We start from the raw sequence: 24,833 nt of genomic DNA on the forward strand, positions 1-24,833 counted from the left end.
AGTGCCTTGCCCAGGGTCACATAGCTAGTAAGTATCTGGGATCATATTTGAACTCAGAAAGATGACTCTTCCTGACTCCAGGTCTGGCCCTCTATCCAATGAATAAATAAATAAACATATTAAAAAGACAGACAGATAGACAGATAGAACGATGATTGTCAGATAGATAGAGATGGATAGATAGATAAAGAGAAAGATGATAGTCAAGTAGACAGAGAGATAGATAGATGGATAGATGGGTGGATGGACGATAGGTAAGATAGATGGATAGGCAGATAGACATGATAGATAGGTGGATGGATAGATAGACAGACAGATGATAGATGGATGGATAGACACAGATAGATGATAGACAGATACACAGATGGATGGATCTATAAGATAGATGGATGGATAGACAGACAGAAAGATGATAGTCAGACAGATGATAGACAGTCAGATAGATAAAAATAGAAGGATGGATGGATAAGACAGATGACAGATAGTCAGCTAGACAGATAGACAGGTAGATAGATGGTAGACACAGACAGACAAATGATAGACAGTCAGATAAAGAAATGATAGGCAGATGACAGACTTTCAGATGATGATAGGAAGATGGATATAGACAGATGATAGATAAGATGGATGGATGGATGGGTGGATGGATAGACAGATGATAGACAGACAGATAAAATGTGACTTTTAAGAAATGATCATGTACAGGCGGCTAGGTGACAGTGTATCGATAGAACCCCGGTCCTCGAGTCAGGAGTACTTGAGTTCAAATTTGACCTCAGACACTTACTAATTCCCTGACTGTGTGACTTTGGGCAAGTCCCTTAACCCCAGTGCCTTGCAGAAACCTTAAAAAAAAGAAGACATGATCATGATAGGAAAAGAGCGTAGGGCTCTAGGGGCAGAGAAACCTCGATAAAAGGGGGAGCTGCGCCTTTGTGGTGCCCAGCCCCGAGCCAACAGCGGCTTAGGAACGCCTGGGCAGCAGGGCTCCGGGCAATCCCGGCAGAAGCGAGCTAGCAGCCGGGGCTCCGGAGGGCAAGGCCGCGGGGGCCACAGCTGGCCAAGCCCCGGGCCTGGCACAGGGCCCGCCGAAGCCGTCTGAAAAGGGCAAGCGCAAGGGGGGTGCCAGATCCCCAAGAAGACCAAAGACGAAGCGGACCCCGGCTGGGGGGGACCCCGGCTGGGGGGGGGGATCCCGGCTGGGGGGGGGATCCCGGCTGGGGGGCGGACCCAGGCTGAGGGGGGACCCCGGCTGGGGGGGGCCCTCTCCTTCGCAGAACCCACGTCCGAGGGTGCTCTTTTAGAAGCGTCTCGCAGCTTGGTTTGTTCCGAAATCGTGCCGGGGCCTTTAAGCCGAGCTCCCGGCCCCTCGGGGTCCGCAGCCGCTGCGGGGGCTCGGCCGAGGCGGGGCTGCTGCGGCCCCAGGCCCGATGTGCCCGATGTGCCCGGCGTGCCCGGCGGCCCCATACCCTGGCCAGTTCTCAACTTGAGAAAGGGGGGCGCCAAGGAGCTCCCCGAGATCCCAAAGGACGCTGGCGCTAAGCCTGGGCCTGGAGGGCCCGGGGGGAGGGGCGCATGCCAGCCTCCCGACTGGCAGTCTGCGCGCCCCCCCCCCCCCCGCCCGCAGAGGGGCACGCTCCGCTTCTGGGCGCGGCGGACGCCCGGACTACACTTCCCGGCATGCCCGCGCGCATTCCTGGGCGCCTCCGGGTTGAAATTCATGGCGGCCGCCTCGCGGTGCCCGCCGGGAAGGGTAGTTCCAGGCCGAGCGCGGCGCGCAGGCGCCAAGCGGCGCGGGCCAGTGTCGCCGTTCCGCGGCGGGCGGGCGGCGGGCGGGCAGCGGGCGGCACGGCGGGTGAGTGACGGCCGGAGGGCCAGGACGGGAAGGGACGGAGAGCGGGCCAGGCACCGAGGTCGCCGCTCCCCGCGCGACTCCGACGCCAGGGTGCGCACGGCTTCGCGGCCTAAGGCGGGGAGGGGGCTCCGACTCCGGAGCGCCGCGCGGGGGCGGGAGGGGGTGGGGGTGGGGCGGGACTGGACGCCGCGGCCTGGTGGGAGATGTAGTTGGAGGGGCTGCTCGGCGCAGGCGCATTCCTTCCCGAGGCCCGCCCTCTGGAGACTTTTGTCCCGTGAGCGCCCTCGAGGGCGGTGCGTCGTGGGACCCTGGGAAGTGTAGTTGGAGAGGGGGTGGGGGGAGGAAAAGTACGCAAGCCCAGTCCGAGTCGGGCGCCGCCCTAAGGCTTTTGTCCGGCGAGTGCCGCGGCGGCCCCTCGGCGCCCCTGGGCCTTGTGGGAGTTGTAGTTCGGGGCCCCGTTCTGCGCAAGCGCAGTGCCCCCTGCGGCGCTCAGGCCTTTGTTCTTCTGAGAGTGTGGCGGCCGCGGTGCGCGGCGGGAGTAGTGGTTCGGGGGTGGGGGTGCGCAGGCGCAGTCGGCCCGCAGGGCGGGGGCGGAGGAGCCGCCGGCGCAGGAGCCGGAGGCCCAGACCTGGCCGCGGCCGGACGCTGCCTCTCGGCCGCCCCCTCCCCCCGGCCCCGCCCCCGGCCCCTCCCCCCCGCCCCCCAGAGCCCGGGGTCCCCGCGGCCCCGGCTCCTTCCTTGACGCCCCCCGCCCTGCAGGGAGAAGACTCGGCCGAGCCGTCCGGCGGGGGCGACCATGGAGGACCCAGGTGAGCGGGGCCCGAGGGCAGGGAGAGAGGCCTCGGGGGTCCCCGACGGGGCCCCCCCGGCTCTGGGAACCGGCGGAAGGGCAGGAGGAGCGGCCAGAGGGGGTCCGGCCCGGCCGGCCAGGCCTCAGCACCCGGCGCCCCCGCACACGGGCCGCCCCTCCTGGGGGGGGGGCTTCGCGGAGGGGGGCGGGGCCCCGGAGCCCCCCCGGAGCCCCCCCAGCGCCGTCTTCTCTCCCCAGCTCTGCCCCCCCAAGACTCGCCCTTCTGTGAGGAGAGGAGCGCCAGGGAGGCCCCGGACGCGCCGGCAGCCGCTCTCCAGGTCGGTGCCCGCTTGTCGTGGGGGCTCGGGTGGGCAGGGGTCCGAGGCGCCCCCGAGGGTGGCCGGGATCAGCCCCGCCGCTTCCCTGGGCCCGGTGGCCGGTCCCCCGTGGGTTGGCCCTCCCCTCCAGAGGGGACCCAGTGTCTGCAGAGGGTCCCCGGGCACCGACTCCAAGGACCTGGCTTGGCTTTTCACGTTCTTTTTCAAAATTGGGAGTTCTCACCCCCAACCCCATTGAGAAGGGGGGCAATACAGGGGAAGCCCCGCAGGCTGCCTCCCTTTTCTCCCCCCACCCCCATTCACCAGCGGGGAGATAGCTCCCCTCCAATCTAGGGTTCCAGAGAGTGAGCTTCCCGTCCCCCAGGCTGGCAGGGCGAGGCGGTGGGCTTCGGTTCTCTCCCCCCTTGATCTGGCCTTCACTGTGATTTTATTTTATCTCTTACACGCAAAGATCGTTCCAGGTGTTTTTCCCTCCCCCTCTGCCATGACCACAAGGAATTGGTCATGTTGCCTGAACAAGCACATGAACTGGATTTGAGGAGGGGGCCTCAGGAGGGCCGTGCTGGTCCAGGGGCCAGAGATGCATCAGGATGACTGGAGAAGGCCTTGGGTGCTTGGCAACTAGATGGCGCAGTAACCTTGGGGTCAGGATGGGAGTTCAAATCCAGCCTCAGACACTTGAAGCTTTCTAGCTGAGTGACCTTGGGCAGGTCACTTCACCCTCCCATCCAGGGCCTCTTCCAGTCCTCCTGATCCATCTCTGGCCCCTGGACCCAGATGATTCTGGAGGAGACAGTGGGACTGGAGGCTTAGCCCGGCCCCACCCCTCAAGTCACTTCCTATCCATGTACTTGCCTGGGTCCAGTCCCCCCCCCCCCCCACGTCATGGTCTTCTTTGAGGACAAAGGACAAATATGGGTCCTGTTGTGAAAGAAGAATCAGAACTGGGGGGAAAGTGACATGAAACAAAGTTTTAAAAGGGCTCTGTCGAGGGCTCTGTGCTGCGTCCAGGCTCAGGGCGCTTTCTCTGTATGGGGATGGCATTTCCCATCACTGTTCTTTGGGAGTCATCTTTGATCGCCATCTGGCAGAGAGGAGCCAAGTTCCTCAGAGTTAATCATCACATAGTACTGATGTTACTGTGTGCCGTGTTCCCATGGCACAGCTCACTCCCTTCCCATTCTGGGGCCTGTTTTCTGGGTCATTTGTTTTTCTGATCAGATAGTCCTGTTTTCTTCAGGTTTTTTCATTCTATTGACTGTTTTCTGATTTCTTGGTCTCTTGTGGACTCAGCTTCCCCAAACTTGCCCAGTTCTGGTTTTTGAGATGGCATTGTGTTTTTAGGTTTTTTTGCAAGGCAAATGGGGTTAAGTGGCTTGCCCAAGGCCACACAGCTAGTGTTTGAGACTGGATTTGAACCCAGGTATTTCTGACTCCAAGGCCCGTGCTTTATCCACTGCACCACCTAGCCACCCCAAGATGGCATTTTCTTAAAAAAAAAAAAGACATTTTTGTGTCTCTTTTCTTTCATCACTTTTGTTTCTTTTCCAAGTTTTCTTCTGTTCCTCTTTGCTTTCTTTAGCTCTCCTAGGAACTCTTTTTGGGCTTGTGTCCAATGAACATTTTTTTTTGAGGCTTTACTCCAAGAGTGAGTCTTTTTTTTAGGGTTTTGCAAGGCATTGGGGTTAAAGGACTTGTCCAAGGTCACACAGCTAGGTGATTATTAAGGGCAGATTTGAACTCAGGACCTCCTGACTCCAGGGCTGGTGCCCTATCCACTGCTCCACTGAACTGCCCCCCAAGATTGAGTCTTAATCTTGTTCACCAGAGTAGCTTTTGATGGTTGGGTTGTGTTTTTATTGTTGGGGGATCCGTGTTCTAGTCTTCCTTTTTGGACATTAAATTTTATGTAAAGTTGGGCTCTGTTCCCCTCCTGGGAGGTGTGCATTGCATGTACACCGCCACCCTCCCCCCCTCTCCTGCTTGATCTGGGGGCACTCCAGGGGTCTGGAGCTGCCTGGAGCCAGGCAGTGCCAGGGAAACCATTAACCTCTGTCCTCCCCTAAGGTCTGGGTGCTAAGGGAGAGATGTGGTTACTCTGGTGTTGACCCAAGAGTGCCTGACCACAGGTGCCCCACTCAGCCCAGAGTCTGTTTCCGGTGCCAGCTCAGATTCCTTGTGAACTCTTCCTGGCCAGGCATCTGACCCCCTCAGCACCCCTTGGATGAGAAAGCTGCTGCCACCATTTCCAAGCCCACCTGTGCACCAGCCAGCCCCCAGCCTGCTGGCCCAGCCTCTCCCCTGGCCTGGTATTGATCCTCCTGAATTTCATTTGAGGCATTATTTGAAAGCTTTTCAGAGGGGAATGTGGGAGCATTCTCCCCTCTCTTGGCTCTGCCATCTTGGCTGCACCCTCAAAGCCTATGTTTAGAGAGGACTGGGCTTCCCCCACTATGGGGGTCTGGATCCACCAAAGCGGAAGAACCGGTCATTGTTCATCAATGTTTCTTAGGTACCCACTATGTGCCAGCCCTTGGGCTCAGGCCCATGGGGTCTGAGACAAAATCCTGGACAGCAGCAGGTGGAGCCTGGTGAGGCTGAGGATGTGGGGGGGTGCTCCCACTATCCTCAGGGTCGCACAGGACTCCCCCAAATTGCTGAGTCCACATCCTTGGGGTCAGCTGTACTACCTCTCCAGCCAGGTGTCACAGTCACAGCCTCCAAGGCCTGGTGGCCTTGCCTGTGGGGGCAGAAATGCCCATAGGTACCCGAGGAGGATGGCAGGGAGCCTGGGGTTGGAGAGAAGCCAAGGGTCAGAGCCTTGGGCTGTGCCTAGACATGGGCTGGGGAGAGAAGGAAAAGACAATTGCTCCAGACCACAGCATCCTGGAGGATGGGACCAGGGCGGTCTGGGCCCAGGAGCCCCTCCCCCCCGGCTGACCTTGGTTACCTCTGGTGTCAGGCAGGAAGATCTGAATTGGGGTATCACTTGGTCTTTATTTTTGCTTCTCCTCCCGGGCATGGCTTCTCCAGCAAATAGGGCAACTCCCTGTGTACCTCAGAGTGGTTTTCCCTCCTCTCAGCTGATTGCAGCCCTTCTCCATGGTCCCCCAGGATTTGGGCTCAGCCACTCTAGGGACAAGGGGCTTCTTGCCCCACCCCCAGATCATCTCTTTGCCCCCACCTGTTTGTCCAGCCTTGGCTCCCCCCCCCCTATTTCTGCAGCATGAGCACAGATCCCCTTCTCCCCCTTTGCCCCCCCCCCACCTCCCTCAGTCTGTTGAGTCTGGTTGTGATCATGTCACATCTTACATGTCCTTGATTGCTTAGGGATCACTCTGGAAACTTCTGGATAGAGCGGCGGGGGGGGGGGGAGCCAGGTCTCTGGGGTCTCCTCCCCCCCGCTGCTCTGTTGGGTCTCTAGCCCCTTGGATCTCAATTCTAGCCTGGCCCAGAAAAATAAAGGGGCAACTGAGGCATCCCCAGCACCTCCTAGCAGCTAGAGGACAGTGCCCTGGACACCAGCTAGCTGCCCTCCCAGAGGTGGGGGCTTTCCTGGGTTTAGATTTCAGCTTCTTGCCACTTGTCATTGCATTCTGCTGCCCCAGCTTGCACTCACATTGCAGATTGGTCCAGGGTTCTGGAGCTGCCTGGAGCCAGGCAATGCCAGGGAGACCATTAACCCATATCCTCTAAGATCTGAGGGTACAGAGGGTCAGGGAGTAGTTTAAAAAGATTAAATACTTGAAACTTGAAAATGAACCATTTTAACCTTGGTAGTGCTATGACTTCCCCCCCATTTTTGGAGGCATTCCCCCCATGGGGACATGGGGTCTGGGAGAACATGGAATAAGATTGGAAATCCTCAATTCAGGGGTTGGCTCCATGAAAACCCTGGGAAAGCTCCAAAGACATCCTGGGGGCTTTCTCGCTCCCCCCCCCATCACAATGGTGCCTCCTCACCTTGAGCCCCACCACTGTTCCTAAGATTCTTCACCTCCCACATTTTCCTTGCACAATTTGTAGGGGCTGTGTGTGTGTGTAGGCAAGGGGGGAAAATGGAGGCAAGAGACAAGTGCACATACACACATGGTAAAGCAGTGTGCCAGGCCATTAAATCCTGGAGAGTTTGGGGGATGATATTGTTTGGGGATGGGGGTCTCCCCTCACAAGGGGTCTCTGGGTGGGCCACAGGCAGCCTCAGACACTCCACAGTGAGGGACCCTGACCTAGTCCCCTCTCCCTGGCTAGTTGGGAGGGGCAGCAGGTAGGCTCCACACCCAGCTGCCTCTGGCCTGCCTTCCTTGCCCACACATGCAATTAGTTGGGCTCCAAGTGCGTTGAAAAGCTGACCCTCCTCTTTCTGCCCTTGTGACTTCACTTAATGTGTTAAACCTTTAGCTTTCACTCCATCTGTGTGTCCATCCCCAGCTCTATGGACCTGGTTGAGCTCAGGGGGAGCCCCCAGCCCCACCTCTGGCTTTCTGTGATAGGTGGGACATGTTGGCTTTGGGGACTTACTCTTCCCCACCCGAGGGGCATGGATGTGTTTGTAGCTCTCCCCACCCAGGACGGGCAACTGGATCCATGGCACTTGTCCATCTTGTTGTGTGTCACTTTCTTCCTCTCCCCCTTGGGTCTCTCCACTGTCCTGACACCGGCCGTGATTGCTTCCACAAGGGATTATGGACATTCAGAGGGTAGGGCTTCTGATGCCCTGGGAAGTGTTTCTCCATTGACTGGAGCACTAATGGGGTCTTGAACCTTTCCCTTGGGGGGGGCTGTGTCCTGTCTCAGATCTTCCTCAGTCCTGGAAGGAAGGAGCAGTCAGGCACTCCTTATAGGTGCCAGTCCCTTCCCTCCTCCTCATTCCTTTAGTTCACCTTAAATCTCCGTCTCCCTTTTTATCCTTTGGTGGTCCTTCTTTCTTCTTCCCAGACTTTTTATTCCTTAGTTGTTTTGAATGGATCTGGTTAGTCATGTGCTTAGATTTCTGATGTTGGGGCTGTTGAGTCACCTTGTGCTCACCTTTTTTTTTCTGAAACTAGCCAGGAGGGCCTTGGGTCCTTCTTGTGGTTCATTGATAATCAGGATTAACTTTGCCACACAGATTCTTCTGGGCTTTAACCTGAGCTGCCTCTGGGGAAGGCGCCATTTTCTCCTCTGCTTTCTCATGACTGCAGAATAAGCCTGCTTTTCTGACACAGATCTGCTTGTTGGTGGGCAGGGCCCGATTAGACCCAGAGGCCTGTGGGCCACCCAGGACAACTTTTCAACTTCACTTTGTTTCTGCCTTAGTGTGTCTTTGCTGCCATCTCTGCCCTCCCTGAGGCTCAGGGAACTCTCCTCCCACCAGCCCCAACATAGATGTGGTGTCCCAGAGCACTCTCTGCTCTCTTTCCCTCCCACTTACTCTCTAAAATTAGAGGCAGAAAGGCTAGGGTTCAAGTCCCACCTGGCTGCAGGACCATGGGCATTTCCTAGAACCATCTGTGAGTTTAAGTTTTCTCTTTTGTACCATGAGGGCCTTTAGAAAACCCTAACCCACCAAGGAGTGGTGAGGGCTCATCGACACTATCCTTCAGGCAGCACTGCCGGGCTCCTTGACCTGGAAACCTGGACTCACACAACCAGCCCAGATCCACTGCTGGCCTTGCAGGCACCAGCATCGCTCACTGGGGCCAGAGGCACAGTACCCAGGGGGTTCCTGCCTCTGTTGATGGACAGGGCTAGGTGGCATCATCCTGTTGGTCACACCCCAGGGCCGGGGATTTGGTGTCGTCCTGGACAGGACTAGTTCCTGCGGCTATGCCCTCACCCCTGGACTAGTGATCAGCAGATCCTTGGAACAGGGAAGCCTGATGTGGTAAGGATTGAGGGGTCTGCTGTCTCCCATCTGTCATTCAGCCACCAGTTCCCCTCTCCCCGCCAGAAATAACCTAGCTCTTCATCACCTGCCTCCTCTTCTTGACCTTGGCTGGCCTTCCTTGATGCCCTCTGTCTCTCTGAATAATCAGTCCTCAGACTTGGACCTTTGCACATGCCAATTGCTCCTCCCCCACCCTGATCTCCTTTAAATCCCAGCTATGGTTCCCTCCCTTCTCTAACCCCACCCTCACCAGGTGGGCAGTTTGTCTCCCCAATGGACTAGAAATTCGCGGAGAGCAGGAGCTAGCTGTTGAGTTTTGTCTTCTTTTCACCCCCTCCCCCGCTCCCCAGAGCTCAGCCCTCTGTGTGGTACAGAGCAGCTGCTCATTCAATTCTGTTATTGTTGTAGGAATAGCGAGAGTTTTCTTCAAGCGTGAGGGTGACTAAAGTGCATTATAGACATTTCTTTCACTGGGTTCTCCCCACAACTCTTGAGATCAAGATGCCATTGGACCCCTATTTTACTGAGAAGGATACTGAGTCACCAAGTGTTCAGGTGACCTACTCAGGGCCACTCAGTATCTGAAGCTGGATTAGAACTTGGCTCAACAACTCTTGTTCTTAAGGAGCTTACCTTCCAGGGAGTTGACAGCATAGGTACAGAGAGGTGTACAAAAGACCTAGGCCTGCTGGGTTGATCTCCAGGGGCTTTATGCAGCAGGTGGCAGTGAACTGAGTCTTGAAAGAAAGCAGGAATTCCAGGAGCTGTTCCAGGCATGGGCACAGCCAGGGCAAAGGCTTGGAGGTGGGACGTGTACGTGTCCCATATGAATGGGGGAAATGGGTTGAGTTCTGCCTTAGATACATCGATCTTAAGGGACCTGCTCATCTTCCTTCTGAACATGATAAGGTGGAGCTCCCTGGTAGGAGAGAGGGAGACTTCAGGAAAGAGCCCTGGGGAGGTGCCGGGGGAAGTGGGTGGACCAGAACAAAGAAAGCCTGTCAGTAGAGGACTGAGGCTGGAGGCCAGGCTTCCACTAATTGAGAAGAGAATTAGGGAGAAAGGAAAAGGGACTAGACAACTTCTCCAAGGACATGAGTTGAGGGAATGTGTGAAGGACAGCAGAGACTGACAGACTTGTAGCAGCTGAAGATGAGAAAAGAGGGAGGTCTGTGGAAGAGAAGATAGTGCCCATAGGAGAACTGTAAGACATGGAGAGAAGGGAGGTCCTCAGCAAATGACCACTTCACTTTTCTCAGGCACAACATCCAGTCTGAAGGAGAAGCAAGGTGGGGGAGAAGAGGAGAGGAGGTTTGGAAAGTATGAAAGGCTTGTCTGGCTAAGGTCTGAGGACATACAGGTCTGTCCCACGTTGGGGTATCTTCATCCCTCCTCAGCGGCTTGGGAAGAGGAGCCAAGGTGAATGGGACGAGGGATCTAGTCAGCTGAACTAGCCCACTGCACCCCGCTAAGGGTCCCAGGTCTTCTCACAGCCAGCTGCTAGGCTATTACAGGAGCCATCTCTCCCCTGAAAATCTAAGGCTCCCTCAGAAGTCCTCTGTTTGTCATCTAAGCCCTTCCAAGCCTGGCCCCCTCCTGCCCTTCCAGTAACCATCAAATCTGGGCCTGCTAGGTGCCAGGCACTGACTTGTGAGGAATAAGCATCCCTGCTTTGAGAAGCATACAATCCAAGCAAGGAGATTGGTACTTAAATACCTTGGAGCTAAAAGGTCTGTAGGACAAAACAGGAGGTAATGAATAGAGGGAAAATCTTGGATATGAGGGGTGAGGGTCTTAGATGGATCTTAAGAGAAACCAAGGGAGGTCAATAGTCAAGGTGGAGGAGGAAGAACCTTCCAGGCCTCAGGGAGAGTCAGAGAGAATGCTCAGGACTGAGAGATGGACATAGCCCAGAGGCTGAATCATGAAAGGCTTTGAAGGTCAAGCAGAGCATTTTGTATTGGATCATGGATGACTGGAAGCCACTGGAGGGTATTGAGGCAGGGGGCTGACATGATCGGATGTGGGCTTTAGAAAAATCATTTTGTGGAGAGGTTGGAGGCAAGCACAATCCCCAGCAGCCATGTCATAGTCCAGGGTGGAGGCAGGATCAGAGGAGAAAGAGGAGAAATGGGGAAAGATGAAAGGGACCGAGATGGGGAGGCAGAGGTGAAACGGACTGAGATGCCACGAAACAGACCCGGGAGGTGAAACGGGCCAGAGATGTGGGAGGTTAAATGCACCAGAGATGGGGGAGGTGAAAGGGACCAGAGATGCAGCAGAGGTGAAATTGATCGGCCTTAGCATGACCTTGGGTCTGTGGGTGAGAGAGAGCGAGGCCAAGGTGACCACCAGACTAGGAGCTGAGCAACTGGGAAGGTGGGGGTGGGGGCCTTAATGGTAATAAGCAATCCTGCCTCCTTGCAGTTATAGAGCACCATATTCTTCACTGGGCCTTTTTGTCTCCTTCGTGGAATGCTCCCTCCTTATCTCTACCCTTCACTTCCCTCACTGTCTACAAGATTCAGCCCAAATCTCTTCTGCCAAAGGCATTTCCTATCGCCACAGCTGTAATACTTTCCACTTTCTACTCTCTGTATAGAGTTTACGTCTCTGACAGTTTCCCTCCCCTGGTGAGTGGTGAGGAGTGGTGAGGTTGCCACCAAGCTCTAGCTTGGATCATCTCTTTCCAGGGGATTCTCTTTACTCCTCACCTCACCCATTCTCTGTACTTCTCTGCTTTCTCTAGCAGCCTTGTCCCCTCCTGGGGACCTTCCACTCTCTTCCATCCAGCTTCTCTTTGTAAGCACTTACCTTTCCCCATTTAAATATGAACCTCCTGAGGGTTGGAGCTATATAGTTTGCATTTTTATCCCTTGTAACACAGTAGGCCTTCTAGTAAGGTTTTGTATACTGACCTGGTTTACTGTGAGGGCATGATTGGGAAGGGATGTGAGTGGAGCCAGACAGATGGGGGTGGTAGCTGGGTCCAGTCATGAGGAATGGACGGACTGGAGATCTCCTGAGGATAGAATGGGTTTAGGAGGGGTGAGGGGCACTGGGAGAGAGAAGGCTGGGAGGAGGTGGCAGTCACATCCTGTGAGGGCTAGGGCTTGAGAGACAAAAGCCAGATAAGGCTTTTCTCTTAGGGAGGTACCATTTGCATCTCCAGGTGATTGTAGGTTGAGTAGTATCCAAGAAGCCAAGGGATTCCAGGGATAGGAGAGGCCTCCTGCAGAAGGCAGACTGCTAGGATGAGGAGGGCTGGGACAGAGATGGAAGAATAGAAGCAGGAGTTAATGGGAGCACCCATTTAGCTCAAGAGAGGAGAATTCTGCTGTTGAACAGAGGAGATAACAGGAAGAGACTAGTGATTAGACAGCCCCTCCTGTGTCAGGCATGTGCAGCTCGGGGCCCCTCCAGCCATCTTGGAGAAGGGTTTCACCATCCTCCACGCCTCGTATCAATGATGTTTGTCCTTCGTTCTTGAAGAAGACCATGACACCAGGATGGTGATGCATTGGATTGGAGTGGGAGAGAGGGGCAGTAGTCTCCTTGCTGTCAGGCCTTTCTAGCCTCCAGAGAAGGATCTTCTACTTACCACCTGCACCTCTGGGCAGGGCAGGCAGGCCAGCCCAGCCCAGTCAACTGAGGGCCCTCACCCCAGCCCCTGTGTCCCCTCAGACCTGATGGAAACAGGCCAGGACCTTGAACCCAAGGGTGTCTGCAGCCTGAGGCCGCAGGAAGGAGAGCCCTTGTTATCCACATTCTAATCCCTGTTGGGTGACTCAGTATCAGAGAGAGCTGGGATCTTGTCAGTGGCAAGAAGATGAAGGAAGAGACCTTGCTATTGGCATTGCTGCTGCCCCCCAAGGACCATGGCAGGGGACACTTTCCCTGGACTTGTTTCCCCCACTGGAAAATGAACCAGGTTATCATCCCTACCCTTTCCTCAGGCTTGGCACTTAATGTCTTCACATTCATTCACACCACATTCACGGTTTAGTGAGTAGGAGTTGGCATGGCATTTTGGAGGCCAGGGGAGCAGAGGCCAGGCAGAAAACTCCTTGGATTGTCTAGGAGGGAGACTGGGGGCCTAACCCTAATGAGTGACCTTGGTGGGCCCCGGAACAAGGCAGATTCCATTTTATCCTCTTATCTCTGCCAGGCCCTCCCAGCTACCAGACCCAAGGCCACATTACCTACAACGAACGTCCTGATCCTCCTCTCCCAGAACAGATGGGGCCCTTGTTTCCAGGCCTGGACCAACCCCTTCCTTTCTTCCCCTAGTCCTGTCCTCCCAGACCCTTCAGCTATCCCTCTCCCTTGGGGATGCTTGCTCCTCCCATGTCCCAGCCTCTGGTGGCCCCTTCCCTTTCAAGCTCAGCATGTCCCAGGCCAACTTCAGGGCTGGGTGGGGGGAGCTCAGACAAGACTTCCTCCCCCACCGGAGGCTGGCCAAGCATCCTCCGTCCCTTCTTTCCTGAAGGGCCTCCAATGAGAACAGACAAGGCTGCATCCAACAAGCTGTAATAGGAATGACTAGGGGATTCCCCTAGCTCTGACCCCACAAATTTATTTTTTAAAAATTAGCATTTCACAGTAGTAATAGACAACTAGGCAGAGCAGTGGATAGAGTGCTGGGCCTGGAGTGAGGAAGACCTGAGTTCCAATCCAGCCTCAGATACTTATTCCCATGTGAACCTGGGCAAGTCACTTCACTCTGTCTTGGTTTCCTCCTCTGTAAAGAGAGGCAGAGAAAGAATTGGCAAATCACTCCTGCATCTGCCAAGAAACCCCCAGATGGGGTCACAGAGTCAGGCATGATAGGAAGCAACTCAGTGAAAGCAATCATAGTAATAGCTGGCATTACATAGCTTGTCCAGTGTGCCTGATGAAGCCCTTCGCCACCTCTATCTCAAGGGGTCCTCACCACCCTGGGAGATGGGGAAGATGAGAAACCTGAGGCAGGCAAAGGCAGGAGACTTGCCAGGGTCACCCAGTTAGTTAAGGGTCTGAATTGACTGGATTGAAACTCAGATTTTCTTCTTCCACATGCAGAGCTTTTCTCCCATCCACCCCTTCTCTGTACTGAAAACCCACCCAAAAGTAACCCTGGCTACTGCATGTGTGTCCCCCCTGGCAGGAGTGCCCTCAAACTGAGGGGAGCTTTCTCCAGCTGCTTTTGGCCCCTTGGTGACCTCCCCAGGATAGTTCCTCGGATACTTCGGGGGCATTGTGTTGGCCCCAAGTCTGCTCTGCTCCAGTTCCTTCTGCTGACCCCCCCACCCCCACCCCACACTGGGGTTTGAAGGCAGATGTGGTTGCATAGACTGGCCCACCCTCAGGTCAGTGGCCAGCCCCACTGTACTGATGGACAAGACTACATCTCTCCCAATGCCCTGGACTCTGACTCTGCCCCCCGCCCCCCCATGGTGCTGCTGTCCACGTGGCGCCTGACCAGACTAGCAGTCTTGTGTCGGTGCCTCCCGCTCTGGCAGTGTGCCTGAGCGCACTGTCTGGCACTGAGGTGGTGTTTCACTAAAGGTGGGTGTTCTGTCCACATCACCCTGGAAAGAAGGGGAAGCTGAGGCTGGGAAAGGTTCAGGGATTTACCCAGGGCCACCAGTTAGGAAGGGGACTCAAACTGAAGAAGCATTTCTTGAGCCCTTCTGCGTGTCAGACCTGGGCTGAGGTGCTGGAGATCCCAGGGAGGTCCTGCCCCCCCCCCCCCAGGAGCCTAGCCTTCTCCTTTCCCCTCGAGCCCCAGGGCTCCGGTGATCAATGGCTGGCTCTCCCCCAGAGCTCAGTCTGACCAGCCTTGACCTCTCTGAGGCAGATGAAATGGTGACAAGGGATTCGAGAGCTGCCCTGTTGCTTCTCTGCCCCCCTCCCAGGAGCCTCCTTCTTGGCCTTGCCGGCCCAGGCCCTACTGACTGGGTTTTTAGCCCCTGAGTTATTTCTGTCTGCCCTGTGCTTTGTGTTTGTCCCCAGTCTCTTTCTTCCTCCCCTGGCTGCCATGTCACATTGAAGGGCCAAGAAGCTCCTCATTTGCTTTGCCCCTATCCCCCCCCTTTGCTTCTCCCCCTCCATGTCCTACCAGCCAAACCTTGGCATGCTGTTCCCTACTGTCTGTCTACACCATCAGCTCACTTTGTCTTCCTGGTTCCTGGTCCCCTGCCCACCTGTCTGACCACAGGACTGGGCCTCTGGCTCCCCGTCAACCCCTCCTGCACCTGGTTCATGGCACAGAGGGCTATCCTTCCTACTGGCTGTCCTGTGGTCAGCCTCAGGGTGTTCCCTAACTTGCCCCCCTTTCCCCCGATGCCTCATCAGCTTCAGTACATTCAGTGATCACGTCTTTGCTGTGACTTTCTTCAGACTGGAAATCATGAACCAGACAGCAGCCAGAGGATGGTGCCCTGGACCTGAGTTTAAGACCTGTGTTCAAATCCATCACTGTCTGACCCTGGGCCAGTCACTTCATCTCTGCCTGCCTCAGTTACCTTCCCTGTAAAATGAGCCTTGTAGTAACCTTGTCCTTGTGTGGTTGCACAGGTCCAGGTTAGGACACAGTCCTTTGTTTTCAGAGGACCAATGACCCCGTGGGGATGATGCACCTGTGAAACAGGAAGTGGCCCAGGGAAGTACCACAGAAACATGGATTCTCATGTTTAGCTCTTAGTGAGCCCTCCATCAACTCTGAACCCTCCTGCCTCCCATGGGGTCTCAGCCCAAGGCTTTGGACCTCCTCCCCACCTCATGCCAGTCTGGCCTCCTGGCTGTGGAAACACAGGTCCGACCCTGGCTCAGTAAACTCCAGAATCAAATGCAAAGTTCTGGGCTTGGCCTTCAGAGCCTTCATGCCTCTACCTTTCTCCTCTCTCTGTCGCTGACCTCCATCTGGACTCTGTTTGTAGTGTGTCTGACCATAGGGGTTTGTTTGTTGTCACCCTGTTATATAGGGAGCCCCTTGAATGCAGGTACTCCTAGAGCTTAGTGTAGTGGTACTTGATAAATGCTTAGTGACTGACCAAATGGATGAATGAGTGAAGGATGTATTAAGTGCTTACTGTGTGCTAAGCCAAGCCCTGCTCCCCAGAGGTTCCTCTTCTAGTGAGGGAGCCAGCCCCAGGGAAGGTCCTCTCCCTATCCCCCCGCCCCCATCAGGACCTTCAGCTCTAGGATTTGGAGTCCTTGAGTCTTCCTGAGGAGGTGGGGCTTTGGCTGGTGATGGTTGGATTTGTCTCCCAATTCCCATAGCCCGGCCAGCCTAGCCTGGGGGTGACTGGCCTGCCCCCACCGGGACTCCCAGGCCTAGTCTTGAGGGCAGGATCCACAGCCTGCTCTTCCTGTCCTTCTCAGTTGACTTTGGGTCCCAGAACATCCATGGAAGCTGGACTTGGTGAGGTTACAGTCCAGGTTTTTTACATAGTTGAGAATGGATCTGGATCAATGGTACTGACCAGATCTTGAACTTTGTGGGTTAGAGGGATTGTAATAAAAGAGATTTTTTCCTTCAAAATGTAAAAAAATGGTTGAATCCGAGAGGACAGGCCAGGGCAGCCCCTGGCTGGAGGAGTCCCCTCCTCAAGGCTGGCAGCCAGCTTCTGCCAGAGAAAGCCCACTCCCCTGGAGGCAGCAGTCCTCATGTTCACGCCCCCTGTTGGGGTGCTGAATCTCCAGCCACATTTGTGCAAATCACAGATGCGAGATTCTCAGTGAGGAAAAGGGTCCCCCGTACCTTCCCCACCTGCCGAGAATCCCCTGGAGAACAGAATTTTATCTTGAAGGGTGAAGCTGTTCTCCATTCTGACTCTGGTTTGGGTGGATGAGTGTCCGCCTCTCCCTGACCTGGCTGGGGCCTCTCGCCCTCCACTTACTGGGCTTCATGTGTGACACTATTTGTTTCACCTGTCACCTCCCCCAAATGTTCCCTGTCATGCTTCCCCCCTCAGGGACCTGAAGGAGATCTTCCTGAACAGGGTCATTTGAGACCCCTAAGGCCACAGGCGGCCCTTGTGGCCAGCCTTCTGCAAAGCTGGGACATTGCCCAGGGCAATACCCAGGCTGGCTTCCCTCTCCCATACCTTTGAGGGGATTGCTGAAACCCTTGTGGAGGCTTTGTAAGCAGCCTCTGCTGCCCCCAGGCCTCGGTCTGGGCCCATGGTGGCCGAAGGCATCAGAAATGTGACCCCCACACCTTTCTGCCTCCAGGTTTCCTCAGCGGTCCCAGGGATGACCAGTCCCTGGCTGCTCCGCTGTCCAAGCAGGTCTGCCTTTCAGGAATCGGTGACATTCAAGGATGTGTCCGTGGACTTCACGCAGGAGGAGTGGGCACAGCTGGATCCTGCCCAGAAGGTCTTATACCGGGACGTGATGTTGGAGAACTATGAGAACCTCGTCTTCCTGGGTAAGGACTCAGTATCTGTCCCGGGGTCAGTCTTTGCAGCAAAGAGTGGAGGAAAAAAGATCAATTAAGTACCTAGTGGGCCAGGGACGGTCCCTGCCCCTCTTTCCAGAGAAGCTTTGGCTGCATGGCCTAGGTCCTGGACCCTATCCAGCTGGGCCTAAGCACCCCCCCCCCCATGAGCCCAGCCCTGGGATCTCACATGGACACAGCGAGCTTCTCCTGCTCCTGGGGTAGGAGGGGGCAGCCTCTTTCTTGGGCCTCCAGAGGGTGCCGGGACCTTGGCAGGTCAGAGATGGTGGGCAGTGTGTGACCACCCACCCAGTCGATCCTTCCCAGAGCCCTCTCTGCACCAGTCTGCTGATGTCCACCTCATCTGTCTGGGCATCCCTCTGAGGAGATGCTGGCTGACATAAATCCTCTCCTCCTTTCCATCCTCAGGGCTTCCTGTGGCCAAGCCAGAGCTCATCTCCCAGCTGGAGAGAGGGGAAGTCCCTTTGTTTGCTGAGCAGCCAGCATTTTCCACAAGCACTTGCCCAGGTGAGTGCCAGGCAGCAGGTAGCCTGGGCCAGGGGCATCCTCATAGTCCTTGGGATGGGGCTTTCTTCCCCAGGCCTCTCCTCCACTAGGGAGGACTCACAGGTGAATAGGAGGCCATGGCCCCCTTAGACACCTTTGGCTGCCCCTTCCCCGCAGACGGGAAGACCACCCAACCTATCTCTCACCAGGCTGGACTCTAGTCTTGCTTCCCCTCCAGAGATGTTCTCTTCCAAAAGCCAGGGAGTCCCCTCCCCCATGCTCTATCAGGGTCAGCTCAGTGGTATGGGATGCTGGAGTCGTCCTTCTAGGACATCTGGCTTGACAAAGTATCCAAGGCAGGCACTTGGAGGGAATTGGAACCCAAGCCCACTGCCCTTGAGCCCCCTGCCCTTGAGTCACTCCTCTCTCTGGACCACCACGCTTTCCTGGCAGAGAAGGACAGTACCCATTGAGTCCTTGGGGGCATTGTGGCCCCTTGGGGGCATTGTGGCATCTTGGGAACAGTAGAAGAGTCAGACAGGCCAGAGGTGCTCTAATCAAGAGGGCTTCACTTTGGGCCCACTTGTAACTGAGGCTCAACTGGGTGAAGGAAGAAAGATCCTTCCCTAGGCTCGCACGAGACTCTTGTAGCTCCTTGAGGAAAGTGCAGACATACAGATGAAGGCCCATCCTTACAACCCGGGAGGTGGGTTCCCCATCTCTGATGGGACAAGCAATGAGACCTAGGGGGTGGCTAAGTGGAGTAGTGGATAAAGCACCAGCCCCGGAGTCAGGAGTACCTAGGTTCAAATCCGGTCTCAGACACTTAGTAATTGCCTAGCTGTGTGGCCTTGGGCAAGCCACTTAACCCCATTTGCCTGGCAAAAACCTAAAAAAAAAAAAAACCTAGAAATTGGACACTGAGGTTCTTGTACAGGATGGGCTGTGGAGACCCCAAGAGGGGGAGGTCAAAACCTAGATGACCTCCAGGCCCAAGAGGCCCTGAGGCTTTTGTGGGAGCTAGTTCTGCCTCTGACACCATGACCCTGGACGAGTCCTTTGATCTCTCAGTACTGGCCCAAATGGGGAGTGGTCCCAGGGCTAGTTTATGCAAAGGGATGCTTCCCTTTCTGGTCATTACTTGTTGAGGGGGCTGGGGGGAGAAGGGAGGCCGAGGTAGGCAACAGTTGGCTAGGGACAAGTCATTGCCTTCTTGAGCCTCAGTTTTCTCATCTGAAAAATGGGGGAAATAGTCCTGCAGGACCTGTCTCACAGGTGGTCAAGACCTAGTCTGGGAGGCTCTTAGCAAGAAGAGGTGGTGGATACATGTGTCCTCGCCCACTACTACTGGAGATGTGTGGACCATCCCACTCCTCCCTCCCCCTTTGTTTTTCCACCTAAACCTCTCCATGATCTTGGAGGTTCAGATGACATTATATTAATGGCCTGCCCTTCTGACATCCAAGGTGTCTCAAGCCTGATGCCCTCCCAGGATGCAGGTCCAATTCAGGTTCAGGTCGATGGCATCAGGGGCCCTTCTGCCCAAGGCTTTCTTCTCTAGCTTGGTCTGGTAGCTACTTGATAGCAGGGGAAGAGACGGAGAGAGGACTGTGAGGCAGAGCTGAAGGAGGGCTCACCAGCCTCAGGGCTTGGAAATAGGAGATGAAGTGATAAAGGTGAGAAGCAGAAGCTGGGTTTGTCAGGACCAGAGATGGAGGAAAGTGGCATGTAGGAAGGGACATGGAAGCTAGCAGCTACCCAAAAGATGAGGGTATATAAGAGGGAGGGTGGTGATGAGCAGGATTTATGGTGATGGTAATGATGTTGATAGTTCTGGTAATGATAGTAGTGATGATATGGGTAGTAATGATAGTGATAGTAGTGGTATTGATGAGGATGATTGATGGTAGTGGTGGTGGTGGTGGTGGTGGTGGTGATGTTGGTAATAATGGTGCTGATGATGAAGGTGGTGGTGATGATGATGGTGATAATGACTGATGATGGTGATGATAGGGATGGTAATGGTGGTGATAGTGTAGTGATGGTGGTGAAGGATTATGGTTGTAATGAGAGTGGTGATGATGATGATGGTGGTGGTAGTCAACATCTCTGTAACATTTTCAGGGTTGTAAAGCTGTGAAGTGTGCGATCTCCCTTTTCCCTCACAGCCCTGTGAGATCAGTACCAGTATTAGGGATCTTGGTGATATAGTGGCTAGAACTCTAGACCTGGATTCCAGAAGCCCTGAGTTCAAATAGGACCTCAGATACTTAACTGGCTGTGTGACCCTAGGCAAGTCATTCAATTTCTGCCAGCCCCCCCTTTCCTCATCATTATAGTGGGGTGATTATGGCACCTGCCTCTCAGTGTTCTTTTGCAGTTCCAGTGAGACAACATTTCTAGAAAGCTCTGTGTACATGCAAGCTATTGTTATGGTTGTCCCCATTTCACTACTCAGAATTTATTCTCTCTTTGAGGGAAGTCCAGATTGGTTTCACCAGTGTAGGGGCCCCTAGCTACAAAGCTTCTTGGACAATGGAGATCTTCAACTTCCAAGTCTTCTAGGCTCCTGAGGTGCCTCAGGCTTTGTTCCTTGCCCAGAGATCAGCATGACAGGCCTTGAACCCAGGATCTGTTTACTCCGAGTCCCTCTCCCACCCACAAATGCATTCTTGACTCATCTTATGGAAGATGAAGCAGCAAAGAATAACCCTCATAAGCCTCAGAATCTTGGAGAAAGTATGTGACTTCTCCAGGCCTCTAGTTATGGATGCTTGACCGATGGCACTGGGCACTCAGTAGGAGCTTACTCTGTGTGGTTTGACCCGTGTGGGTCTTCTGCTCAGTCCAGAGTTGCCCTTTTGTCACAGGGTCACCTTACTGCCTGTCCTGAGGCTTGGCTCTAAAAAATCCATTCATCACCACTCCTGGAAAAAACATGATTCAATCAAATTCCAGGAATCCATAATTCCTGCGATCTGAGACTTTTCCATCTTGTCTGGAAATATTTAGCTAAGGGCTTTTTTATGAGCTATGTTGCAGAAGGTTAGGGCAACTGGTGCTGCAATGGTTAGAACACTGGGCCTAGAGTCAGGAAGACCCAAGTTCAAATCCAGCCTAACATACTTCTCTAGCTGTATGACCCTGACCAAAGCACTTCACTGCCTCAGTTTCCTGCTCTGTAAAATGACAACAATAAGAACACCTACCTCCTGGAATTATTATGAGGATTAAAGGAGATCATATTTATACAGTGTAAGTGTTTCATATGTAAATGTTAGTTTTTCCCATTATTTTTATAAAGTGTAGGGGGGGTAATAGTGGCAGCTCCCTTATGGTTAGAAGAATCAAATGAGATACTAGATGTAGATAGTAGATATTTCATTATTTCCTTCATTCCTCTCTCCCAGTTCACTAATCCCTCCAGCCACATCCTTGATAATTGCAGCATTAGTCTTTAAGAAATTAACTTGGTTTTAATAATTATATTCTTCATGAACCCATGGGGGGTTCTTAGTAAGATCTTTTCTGAATACTCACAGATGATCACTTATTGAATTTGGTTTGAGATCAGTGGCAGGTTGATCTGTTTGTAGTTTCCAGAATTAGTTGATTTCTCCATTTGAAAACACAGACATTTCCCCAGCAATTACCAGCCGTGACGTTTTAAGAACATCTGCACGTGCTTCCAACATCCTGGAGTTGAATTCATTGGTCTAACTGTGGGTGTTGTTACTGTCCTCTCACCTAGCTTTGAGCTTCCAGTTTCTCTGAGTTGTTGCTCTCATGTTCCTCTGCCCACTGAACCCTGCTTTTTGAAAGCAGTTTCTGTTGCATTTTGTCTTTGGATCTTGAACATACACATATGCCCCTTCATAGGAGTTTGGTAAGTTCTTATTGAATTGAATTGAATTAACAGAGTTTTTCCTTACCTTTTTCAGCTTCATAATCTTTCTCCTTAATGGAATTTTCTCCACAAAGAACAGGGAACATTGATACTTATGTGTTTCTTTCAGATTCCCTTAATCAGGAGATTAAATGTGAAACCTTGGATTCAGTTCCACAGCACATCATTTGTCTGGAAACATCTGATGAGAAACTCACAAAGGATGGTTTCTGGGATTCTAAGATGGGAGAAGACTGGGAATATGACATCATGGTAGAGAGGCAGAAAGCCAACCAAGAGAATCAATATAGTCAACTAGAAACTGTTAATGTGAAAAATTTTGATGAGATGAGTATCCATGGAAATAATACATTTGGGAGAGATTTTGATCTGGGGTCACTTTTTGTTCCACCACAGAGAGGTCCTTCAGGACAAAATCTTTTTAAATATGATCCACTGGGAAACAACTTTGATCAGTTTTCAGACCTAATTTTATATAATGGAATGTCCTTAGAGAATAAACATTGTAAGTACAATAAATGGAAGAAGCCCTTTGATTACCCCCCAGATCTTTTTCCATTCCACCCTGTAAATCCTGGAAACAAACCCTATGAATTTAATGAATTTGGGAAAACCTTCAACCCAGGGACATCCCTTATTTATCATCAGATAATGAATAATGGAGAGGAACCCTTTCAATACAATGGGGAAAGTTTTAGTCAGAGAAGCTATTTTAATGAACATAAAAGAATTCATGGTGGAGAGAAGCTCTTTCATTGTAATGAATGTGGGAAGTCCTTCAATCACAAGGGCAACTTTACTAAACATCAAAGAATTCATACAGGAGAGAAACCCTTTCAGTGTAATGAATGTGGGAAAGCCTTCAGCCGAAGGGGAAACCTTACCGTACATCAAAAAATTCATTCCGGAGAGAAACCCTTCCAGTGTAATGAGTGTGGGAAAGCCTTCATTCGGAGGGGCAGCCTTATTGAACATCAGAGAATTCATGCTGGAGATAAACCTTTCCATTGTCGTCAGTGTGGAAAGACCTTCAGCCAAAGGGGAAGCCTCACTGAACATCAGAGGAGTCATACTGGAGAAAAACCTTTTAAATGTACCGAATGTGAGAAAAGTTTCTGTCAACGGACGTCCCTATTTTATCATCAGAGGGTTCATACTGGGGAGAAACCTTTTTCATGTAAAGAATGTGGGAAAGTCTTCAGCCGCAGTGGAAGTCTCTCTAAACACCAGAGGATTCACACTGGTGAGAAACCTTTTGAATGTAATGAATGTGGGAAATCCTTTAGCCAGAGAGGAAACCTTGCTAAACATCAGAGAATTCATGGTGGAGGAAAACCTTTTGAATGCAACGAATGTGGAAAAAGCTTCACCAACACCTCATGTCTTGCTATACATCAGAGAACTCATACTGAAGAAAAACCCTTTAAGTGCAATGATTGCGGCAAAGCCTTTAGTTGGAGAGTCCGCCTTATTGTGCATCAAAGAATTCATACTGGAGAAAAACCCTTTGGCTGTAATGAATGTGGGAAAGTCTTTAGTCAGAGGGGCCACCTCAATGCGCACAAAAGAATTCATACTGGAGAGAAACCCTTTGTGTGTAATGAATGTGGGAGAGCTTTCAGCCAAAGGATCTGCCTGACTGAACATCGAAGAATTCATGCCGGAGAGAAGCCCCTTGAATGTACTGAATGTGGGAAAAACTTCAGCCACAGAACATCCCTTTTTTATCATCAGAGAATTCACACTGGAGAGAAGCCCTTTGAGTGTAATGAGTGTGGGAGAACATTCAGCCAGAGTGGGAATCTTACTGAACATCAGAGGATTCATGCAGGGGAGAAGCTCTTTGAGTGTAACGAATGTGGAAAAGCCTTCAGCAACAATTCACGCCTTGCTTTGCATCAGAGAAGCCATAATGGAGAGAAATTTTTTCAGTGTAATCAGTGTGGGAAAGTCTTTGGCCAAAGGGCCCATCTTAATGCACATAGAAGGATTCACACTGGGGAGAAACCCTTTGAGTGCAGTGAATGTGGGAAAGCCTTTAGCTGGAGGGTGAGCCTTACTGTCCATCAGAAAATTCATACTGGAGAGAAACCTTTTGAGTGTAGTGAATGTGGGAAGGTCTTTAGCCAGAGAGGACATCTTAACACACATAAGAGAATTCACACTGGTGAGAAACCCTTTGAATGCAATGAATGTGGTAAAGCCTTCAGCCAGAGGGGACATCTTACAGAACACCAGAGGATTCATGCTGGAGAGAAACCCCTTGAATGTAATCAGTGTGGGAAGAACTTCAGCCATCGGACCTCCCTTTTTTATCATCAGCGAATTCACACAGGTGAGAAACTCTTTGGATGTAATGAATGTGGGAAGGTCTTCAGCCAGAGTGGAAGCCTTACAAAACATCAAAGAATTCACACTGGGGAGAAACCCTTTAAATGTGAGGAATGCGGGAAATCCTTCAGCCAGAGAGGAAACCTTACGAAACATCAGAGAATTCATGCTGGAGAGAAACCCTTTGAATGCAATGAATGCGGGAGAGCCTTCAGCCAAAAGGTACACCTCACTGAACATCAGAGAACACATGCTGGCGAGAAACCCTTTGAATGTAATGAATGTGGGAAGAACTTCAGCCACAGGTCATCTCTTTTTCATCATCAGAGACTTCATACTGGTGAGAAACCCTTTGGATGTAACGAATGTGGGAAACTCTTCAGCCGATATGGCAGTCTTAGGAAACATCAGAAAATCCACATTGGAGAAAAACCCTTTGGGTCTGATGAATTCGGGAAACCATTCAGCCAGATCCGACCCTTAAATGAACAAGAGATAATCCATGCTGGTGAAAAGCTAATAGATGCCATGAATGCAGAAACACCTGCAGCACTCCCTGATTCCTTAGGAAGTATCAGATAATTGATATTTTGTCAGAGTGGGTACTGCCTAGGCTAGTGCAGACAACTCCTGGATGACGTAGGAGTTCTTTTATAGTTGCTTTAGCTGAAAAAGTTTATCCTGCAACCAATCTGGCTATGAGCCTTTTCCAGCTTCCCTTATAGCCTCTCCACCTTGGTGTATGACTTGATAGCTTTCATTCCTTTGATCACCCAGGGTTGCCTCTAAGCCACAATGAAGAGTATGACTTGAT

At 52.7% G+C, this 24,833-nt stretch overlaps 1 protein-coding gene across 1 annotated transcript; it reads left to right on the forward strand.

Annotated features, from left to right (window-relative positions):
• The first annotated feature begins 2,448 nt into the window (after positions 1 to 2,448).
• Positions 2,449 to 24,736, forward strand: LOC141510148 (uncharacterized). Its single transcript, XM_074220157.1, has 5 exons — positions 2,449 to 2,664; positions 2,904 to 2,983; positions 17,070 to 17,265; positions 17,704 to 17,802; positions 21,798 to 24,736. Exons 1-5 carry the CDS (start codon positions 2,652 to 2,654, stop codon positions 24,599 to 24,601), a joined length of 3,192 nt encoding a protein of 1,063 aa, XP_074076258.1. The 5' UTR covers positions 2,449 to 2,651; the 3' UTR covers positions 24,602 to 24,736.
• Positions 24,737 to 24,833: the final 97 nt, after the last annotated feature.

Source organism: Macrotis lagotis, chromosome 1 (genome assembly GCF_037893015.1).
Source record: "Macrotis lagotis isolate mMagLag1 chromosome 1, bilby.v1.9.chrom.fasta, whole genome shotgun sequence".
Lineage (NCBI taxonomy): Eukaryota > Metazoa > Chordata > Mammalia > Peramelemorphia > Peramelidae > Macrotis > Macrotis lagotis.